At 41.0% G+C, this 9,330-nt stretch overlaps 2 protein-coding genes across 2 annotated transcripts; both read right to left on the bottom strand.

The window, feature by feature from the left end:
- Positions 1-378: 378 nt before the first annotated feature.
- Positions 379-1,332, bottom strand: LOC311180544 (olfactory receptor 6N2-like; the record flags this gene model as incomplete). Its single annotated transcript, XM_084248472.1, has 1 exon — positions 379-1,332. One exon carries the CDS (start codon positions 1,330-1,332, stop codon positions 379-381), a length of 954 nt encoding a protein of 317 aa, XP_084104598.1.
- Positions 1,333-8,149: 6,817 nt separating this feature from the next.
- LOC311180545 (olfactory receptor 6N2-like) lies at positions 8,150-9,103 on the bottom strand (the record flags this gene model as incomplete). The annotated part of the gene is made up of 1 exon (XM_084248473.1): positions 8,150-9,103. One exon carries the CDS (start codon positions 9,101-9,103, stop codon positions 8,150-8,152), a length of 954 nt encoding a protein of 317 aa, XP_084104599.1.
- Positions 9,104-9,330: the final 227 nt, after the last annotated feature.

Raw genomic sequence — 9,330 nt, 5'->3', positions numbered from 1 at the left:
GCAAAGTAAGCAGGAAGAATGAGCAGGAGGTAGCTGTGCCATCAGTTACTTGAGAGGGTGGATTGGAAAGGGAGCAGAGAAATAGACTGAGCTGGCTGGAAATGTGTATTGAGGGAAATGTGTGTGCCTTTTTGTTAGAATAGAGACACTAAGGCATCGTTAAATGTTGAAGATATGATTAAGTAAAAAATAGAATGGGTGACGGTGTAGAAAACTGACAAAAAAAAAAAAACACAGAAATAAAACCTTGGAGGAGGTAAGAGGAGATGGAATCCATTTTGTGCATGATGAGGGGAAGATTCTTGAAGGTCAGGACAGAAACACACAGGACTTTTTATCAGCTGGACTTTGAAGCAAAAGAAGGACCGTGGCAGAAACTCAATGGTGAGAGGGACTTGTTTTGTCCTCTTTGCAGAAAACGGTCTTCTTGATGGCCTTAATGAGTTCCTTGTTACGAAGACTGTAGATGATGGGGTTGGCCATGGGTGTTACTACAGAGTAGACCACAGCAAATGTCCTGTCAAGGGTGGGTGAGTAGCTCTTCTTTAGCCGAATATACATGAATATGATGCTCCCAAAGAAGAGGAAGACCACAATGAGGTGGGAGGCACAAGTGGAGAAGGCCTTCTTCCTCCCTGCTGTTGACTTTATCTTAAATACGGCCACAATGATTCTTCCATAAGAAGACATAATAAAGAGGAAGGTAAGAAGCATGTAGAAGGAATTGATGGCAAAGTTGACTAACACATTAATGGATGTGTCTTTGCAGGCCAGGCCGAGTAGAGGTGGGAAGTCACAGAAGATGTGTGGAATTTTATTGTTGCCACAAAAGGGGAGCTGGGAGACAAGGCTGATTTCAGTAATGGGAGTCAGGAAGCCTATAGTCCAACAGCAAGCAGCCATCTTGAAACAGAGTGCTGGGGTCATAATTGCAGGGTAGTGGAGGGGCTGGCAGATAGCTAGATATCGGTCATAAGCCATGGCAGTAAGAAGGTAGCATTCAGAGATTCCTAGAGCGTGGAAGAAGTAGGTCTGAAGGAGACAACCTGCGAAAGAAATGGTCTTTTTCTCACTGAGAAGATTAGCCAGCATCTTGGGGATGGTTGCGGCTGTATACCACAGCTCCAGGAAGGAGAGGATACTGATAAAGTGGTACATAGGTTTGTGTAGAGCTGCATTCAGTCTTATGACTAGGAAGATGAGCAAGTTGCCACAGACTGTGAACAGGTATGCCAGCAGCAGCAGGAGAAAAAGCCAGCCCTTGATGGGCCCCACATTGGGGAAACCAAGAAGCACAAATTCAGACAGCCTGGAGGAGTTGTGGTTCTCCATGGGAGACTGGGTGGGAGGAAAGGAGAGAAAGTAGATTTGAGGTGACTGCCCTGTCCAGTTCAGAACTTCATTTCTCTTTATCATTTTTATTTAAAGGCAACACTTTCATTACCAGTGCTGCTACTACTCATACTACTCTAAAATTAATAATAACTAACTCTTATTAGCACTCATTCAGCATCATGCATTTTTATGAGTGTTTGGCATTCCGTATCTTAATCAATTTTCACAAACCCAATGAGTGTGGTTGTTATACCTATTTTCCAGATGATAAAACTCAGGAATAGCAAGATTATGAGACTTTTCATTCCATGTAGATACCATTTAACAAAAATCAGACTTTGAATGGATATACTATAACTGCATTCCGGCTATCTCTATACCATATGTTCACCCCAAACATGCTGTTCCCTCCCCAAACATGCTGTCCCCTCCTGAAAAATGCTGTCCCTCCCCACCGGCCATAGTTTTACCTTCAGTGGAGTTTTACACATTGAATTTTGTGATGAGGATAAGGGCCAAGTCTCTTATGTTGCTCAGGTCTCCTCTATAAACCTTATGGGACACAGTCGTGCAGGTACAAGGGATGCAGATTCCTCAGAGTAAGACTCCTGGCTCCAGAGCTCACGTTGGCAGCTGGGCTGACCCACTCTTGGTGAAGTTCACAGGGAACACAGGAGAAAGTTCAGGCCCCAGTGTGACTGAGAAATATTTCTCACACGAGAAAGACCTAGAGCAAAATTTTCCAGAAACAACAATTGTATAAAAGAGGACAGAAAATTTTCATGCAGAAGGGCACATGTGATCTCGGAAGCCCAGTCACTGCACGGTAAGGAAACAGGAATGGCTCATCCTGGAATCTGGGCCCTTGTCCCAAAGGTGCAGGGAGCTTGGAGGGATAGTAAACAGAAGACATGACAGAGAGTTTTAGAAAATCGCTAATACTTAAAACTTTCACCTCAAGTTCAGAAATGAAGCAGTGAGCTTGCTTGTGGGTGTTGCTAAAGGAAAACTGAGAAGAAAGATTAAATGTTGTTAAAGAATGCAGACTAGAAAACAAACACCATGAGGTGACCATAAACATAAATCCTGCATTTTCAGGTACCTGCTTTTAAAACTGTAGGCCAGAAATACATAGAAAAAGTATTGGACATTCAAATTATTCTCAAGCACAATGTGAAGAGACGCAAAAAGAAAATAAACATAAAAGAAAAAAATCACAACAAACAACAACAACATGACCTTAAATTCAAGAACATGATAGCCAGTGTCAGCCACCCACAGCGCCCGAGCATCTGGAGAGGGACAACCAAGTTCCAGCCATGCTGACATTCGGTCTTCCCTTGTTTCACTTTTGTAATCCTAACACCAGGCATAATGACATCACATGACAGGCATTCAATAAAATCTGTTTAATCATACAGATTAATTCAACAACTTATTTGATAATTAGTACAGACCCCTAAAACCTTCCCTCTAACTCACAGCACTCATCCAAACACAAACATTGCTCCCAATCCATCTTCCTTGCTGTGAGAACAAATACCTGGGTATGGTATTTTTAAAGACTAAATGGATTTAATGCAGTTAGAGTTGAAGGTTATTTTTTGTGGAACTCCTCTGCAATTACAGGACACAATTGTGTGGCAATAAATCTTTGCTGGATCATGATTCTGCCACCTGCCTCTCCTCACTTTGCATCTGCTTTGCCTCTTGTCCTTTTTCCTCCTTTGGCCAACTGCTTCTTGTCCTTCAAAATTTGGTGAAGCATTAACTCTTAGGGAAGTCTTCCTAACACCCCAGGAAAAGTAACCTTATTCTTGCTCTATGTCCTCATGACATTTGCAGTTTACACTTAGCAGCTGTGCTGGGCTTAGTAATGAGTCTGTCTTTCCTGGAAGTTGGTAAGCTCTTTGAGGGTACATGCAAACTTCACTAATCATTGTATACCCCCCTACCAATGCCTGGAACAATGAGCATACCAGTAACACAATGGATGTGTCCTGAGGATACTTAAATTTTTGTGGTCTGAATTTAAGTTATATTTTTCAATTGCACCTGAGCACCCCCTGTCCTCTCAAGAACTCAAGTTCCATGTATCTAAATGAAATCCTCTCCAACAGTTTTGCCCTCACCCCCTAAACCTGTTAAAGAACCTGCAGTACCTTCACCCACCCAGAAAAGTGACCTTCAGGACATAATTTTGACCATCTTTTGCAGTAGGTGCCCATACTTATATTTTGACTTTCTACAAATTAGCTTTTCTGAAGCAACTATATTTGCAGGTCAAGTAAGGACTTGGGACAAGGAAGAGTTTCAGGAATACTCTAAAGTCCTCTCCAGCTTAAATTTCCACATCACCAAGTGTCTTCAGCCTCCTAGTGACAGCCCGTGACAAGGCAAAAGAATGATTTTCTCAGAAACCTCCACCTCCGCCCACGCAGGGCAGGATAAAACTTCCCATGTTTCGGCATATTTTAAGCAGGCACTAGCCAATCTCTGGTTGTAGAATAGATTTAAGTGTTGGCTAGGGAGGACAGTAGTCATGAAGTCTTTTAAAGTCCCCTCTAAATCTGCTACTTTATGATTCTGAAAACTGAACATTCTAAATCCTAGCTATTTAAGTCATCTTCCCACTGAACCAACATGGATCTCAAAATATTGTCTCTTTCAGATCTCTTATTATGGACCCCACCTCTCAACCCCCAATTGTTCCAGCTGGCGTGCCCCATCACCTACCAGTCACGGAGCATGAAGGGCTCTCTTTCCTGCCTCAGATATATGTTTAGACTGAGACAGGGTCAGGGCGCCTCTCCTTCTCCTCATCAAGCCCCATCCCCATGGGAGGAATCCCCAGAGTCACCTTGAGTGCTTCAGGCCATGAAGGCCATAGGCATGGGAGTGACCCCAGCCACAAAGGCAGGCATGACTCTGGCTGGGCTCCCAGGAGGGCACTGGAGAGAGGCCAGTCTCCCTTCTACAGAAGGGCTCAGAGGGGTCTTGCTCATGGCTTGCTACCTCTCCCTCCCATCTGCCACACCACCTCTATGACTTCTAAACAGACTCTTGGTCTCTGGCTCTGAGAGTTGACCCCGCTCACCCATCATGACTCCCATAAACACAAGCTCTCTGATAGTTACATGTCTTAGCTCTAGCCCAGGAAGACTTATATTCCACCATTTATTTCCACAGTGTTGTGCCTGATCCAATTATTTCCACAGTGTTGTGCCTGATGCAGTCCCACACTGCTCTTCTCTTGAGAAGCCTCCCCAGTAGGATCTGCCTGTTCTAGGTGTGGGTGCAGGGGTGGGGGCTCCTGTGAGATTTGGGTGAGAGTGAAATGAAGCTGGGCTTGTTCTGGGTTGGATCCTGTCTGTTACTAGAAATCAATCTACTATTGAGTGTTTTAATGAGTCTTATTCAGAAGGAAGACTAAGCCTGTGTTTGATAAAGAAGCAGCAGTCACTCATTAGCTAGGAGACATGATTTTCCATGTGATTTCTAGATTGAGCTCACTTTCAGGTTTGCTTATACATGATTGCTTATACCTGATCATAATGACCAGGTCTGATGTGGGCTTTCTGTGAGGACACCGTGGCTAGCTTTGAATGTCTCTGTCTCAGATAAAAAAGTTAACGGGCAGAAAACAAAGTCTGTACATACTAGGTCACCCATGTATTTTTATTTCCCTACCAGTCACTATACCACTTTCCTTTCACTGTTTCCAACACTGTTATAGTTTTCTTATTGAGGAGTTAGTACATTACAAAGCCTCCACAATTATATTCAACTGTGAATTATTTGAAATTCAGTTTTCATGAATTAAAATCCACTTTTTCTCACTTCCACCAGTTGGTTCTAAAACAACCTTCTGGATCTAACGCAAAACCAAGTCCCATGATTTCAGGGCACAGTGCCTCGAGGCTCTTTCTTTCCATTGAAGAACCTTCCTCTTACCCTCAATTCACTGACCAACCCTTCTCAGACTGGCTTCAGTTTGTCTCACTCCCTGAAAGAACAGCAAGGCTATGAAGAGTTTATATCAAAACAGAAATCAATAAAGTTCCCTAAGTTTTTATATCATAGTCCCCCCTACCAGGAATACGCTAAAACAAAGTCCTGTTTTTGCATATGTCTATCCTGGAACTCTAGCAAGGTAACACCTCATTCATCGTTTAGAGATGCTCATCTAATTAACAAATTTCATTTAATACTCATGTTAAATATCAACAAATAGAGTGTCAAGTGAGAAGCAGAAGTCTTTTATATTGTGGTGATGTTTCCTTTTAGTAAAAATGAAGCTTGTTTATTTCATCTGGACAGCCTAACTGCTTCTATGCTAAACCACACTTTGAAATTTTTTACTGCCTGACAACTTAAAGGATCAGAATTTTCCACCCCCAAATATGCTTCTTTAGCATAAAGACTATTTTAAGGCTGATTATTTTTAAGAAAGAGCAGACTTAGGAGACATTCTGAAAATGAAGTTATTATAGGAGACATTTATATTTATAAGGGGAATGTTTTCTAGGGTATCTCCTCTCTGTTCCAGGAAGAGAAGGATGACAAAATCCCAGAAATTTCTACTCATGGAGAAGGCACTAAAGTCTGCCTAACACACATATCCTTTGCTTTTCCTGATAACTTTTCACAACTTTTCCTGATAACTATAAATATTTGCTGATGTTTATAGTAAACTGGAAGTAATTCATGTGTTTCTTGGGTAGGGATTTGATAAAGAAAGTGTGGTAGTCCATACAATTGAATATTACTTAGCACTAAGAAGGAATAAACCAATGATGCATGCAAAAATTCAGATGAGCTCCAAATGCATTATGCTAAGGAAAGATGCCAAATTCATTAATTCCATTGACAACAATATTCAGACTATCCTTTTTGTATATTCTAGAAAAGGCAAACATAGGAAGTAATGGCTGCCAGGGGCTACAAGTTTGGTGGAGGTCTACTACAAAGGATCATGACCCAGAGGTATTTGGAGGTGATAGAATGATTCTCTTTCATATGTGTAGTAGTGCATAGAACTCTTGTGTTTCTTAAAATTCATAGAGGTTTGCAATAAAAAGTGACTTTCCCTGCATGTGTGTATGTATATGTACCTGAATTTTAAAAAGGAAAATCAAGAAGGAAAGAAATTTAAGGCATACTACTTAATGCTCCCTAAGACCTTATTTCCTTTTCTTGCCTCTTTGCCTTTGCTATTGTTGTTTATTAAAAATTTAATAAACATTTCTACTTATTACATGTAATGTATTTAATTTAACATTGCATTTACTAAATTTTTTTTACATTTTAATCTCTGTCAGAAAACTTCTATCAAAATTCCTGCCTGGGCCTCCCTGGTGGGGCTGGGGTTAGATCTCAGCTCTATCAAGCTATCACCAGCCACTGTGGCATAAGTTCAAGCCCCAGCCAGAGAGCTAATCTTCAGATTTAGCAGACCTCTCCTGTGTTGCTCGTTGCTCCCCTTAGCAGTGTGCATCTGTAGATCCATCTATTCTGCTCCCCACTCTGTCTCTGGTGAATCTTCTAAAACCCTACACCCTTTATTCTTGTTCTTATATGAATAAATAAATAAAAATAAATCTCAAAAAAAAAGAAAAACAAACAAACAAACAAAATTCCTGCCTCTTTCTTGAAAATTCTCTAATTAGTAATGACTCAGCTGGATTTTTTCCCCTGATGTGTTGATGTGTCCTGCTGATGCAATAATGTGTAAGTATCCAAGGTTGCAGTGAGTCTATTCCCAAACATGCACCCAGTCGCAAGGAGAACATATGCCCACTCTATAGCTTGTATAGCTATATTCATAGTAGTGATAATAGGCAGAAATTGGAAATCACTGAAATGTTCCTTGGTGGTGATAGAGTCAAATAATAGAATTCTACACTGAGAATAGAGTACTACACTGAGAATGGAGAATGGAAGACTTACAACTAAGTAAGACAACAATGGTGAATCTAATCGACATGAAATTGTTGTGGCGATGGACAGAAAGTAGTCATTTGGTGGTTTTCATAGTCAGTGCTTATAATGTAGAATTAAAATGCTATGTATCTGACAGTGATATTATGTTAAAAACCAATGTTACCTCAACCAAATTATTCTTTAAAAAAGAAAGAAATCGGACACAAAAGAGCATAGACTATATGAATCAATTTATGTAAAACACCAAAACACGTAAAATTCATCTACAGTATTAAAAGTTGTTCAGTTACTGATTATAATTGAGGGAGGCAGAGGAAGGGAAAGTTGACTGTCTAGCAGCATTGGAAAATTGTGGAGGTGCTTCCTATGACCTTCTTATGATCTGAAAGCTCACCATATAAAAGAGTTCAATCTGTAAAGACTCATTGAGTGGCACATTTGTGTTCTGTAGTATAGCTTGCTGTATGTATGTTATACTTGAAAAAATTAATTGGTAGCCTACTCTCTATCAAAATACACATTTTCTATTTCTTTGCCTAGCTATAGGGTCTGCGTAACAAAAGGTTTATAGTCTGGTCCATTAAAAAAAAAGTTAGTAGGAGTAGAACAACCAGGAAACACGCAGAAGGAACTGCATTTTTTGTAAGAATAGAGGCACTAAATTATCATTCAATGCTGACATTTGGATAAAGTAAAAAAATGGAAAGAATGAAGATGTAGGAAATAGAAGAAACAGATTCAAAAACAAAATGTTTGAGGAGATAAAATCCATTTTGTGGATGATGAAGGGAAGGTTCTCAAGGTCAGGACAGAGGCACTCAGAACTTTTATCAGCTGGACTTTGAAGCACATGAAGGTCTCTGGCAGAAAGTCAGTGGTGAGAGGGACTCATTTTGTCTTCTTTGCGCAAGATGGTCCTCTTGATGCCTCTAATGAGTTCCTTGTTACGAAGACTATAGATGATGGGGTTGGCCAGGGGTGTTACTACTGAGTAGACCACAGCAAAAGTTCTGTCAAGTGTGGGTGAGTAGCTCTTTTTTAGCCTAATATACATGAAGATGATGCTTCCAAAGAAGAGGAAGACTACAATGAGATGGGAGGCACAAGTAGAGAAGGCCTTCTTCCTCCCTGCTGTTGACTTTATCTTCAGTACAGCCACAATGATTCTTCCATAAGAAGACATAATAAAGAGGAAGGAGATAAGGATAATAAAGGAATTGATGGAAAAGTTGACTAACACATTAATGGATGTGTCTTTGCAGGCCAGGCCGAGTAGAGGTGGGAAGTCACAGAAGATGTGTGGAATTTTATTGTTGCCACAGAAGGGGAGCTGGGAGACCAGAGTGACTTCAGTAATGGGACACAGGAAGCCTGTAGTCCAACAGCAAGCAGCTATCTTGAAACAGAGTGCTGAGGTCATAATTGCAGGGTAGTGGAGGGGCCGGCAGATGGCCAGGTATCGGTCATAGGACATGGCAGTAAGAAGGTAGCATTCAGAACCCCCTAGGGCATGGAAGAAGTAGGTCTGAAGGAGGCAACCAGTGAAAGAAATGGTCTTTTTCTCACTGAGAAGATTAGCCAGCATCTTGGGGATGGTTGCGGCTGTATACCACAGCTCCAGGAAGGAGAGGATACTGATAAAGTGGTACATAGGTTTGTGTAGAGCTGCATTCAGTCTTATGACTAGGAAGATGAGCAAGTTGCCACAGACTGTGAACAGGTATGCCAGCAGCAGCAGGAGAAAAAGCCAGCCCTTGATGGGCCCCACATTGGGGAAACCAAGAAGCACAAATTCAGACAGCCTGGAGGAGTTGTGGTTCTCCATGGGAGGCTGGGTGGGGGGAAAGGAGAGAAAGTAGATTTGAGGTGACTGCCCTGTCCAGTTCAGAACTTCATTTCTCTTTATCATTTTTATTTAAAGGCAACACACTCATTATTACTGATCTATTATTCATACTACTCTAAAATTAATAATAGCTAACTTATTAGCATTCACACATCACTCATATTTTAGTTAATTTGCACGAATCCAATGAGTGTTGTTGTTATACC

This window comes from Talpa europaea (assembly GCF_964194135.1).
Source record: "Talpa europaea genome assembly, chromosome: 12".
Classification (NCBI taxonomy): domain Eukaryota; kingdom Metazoa; phylum Chordata; class Mammalia; order Eulipotyphla; family Talpidae; genus Talpa; species Talpa europaea.
This window is presented reverse-complemented; position numbering and strand designations above follow the sequence as displayed.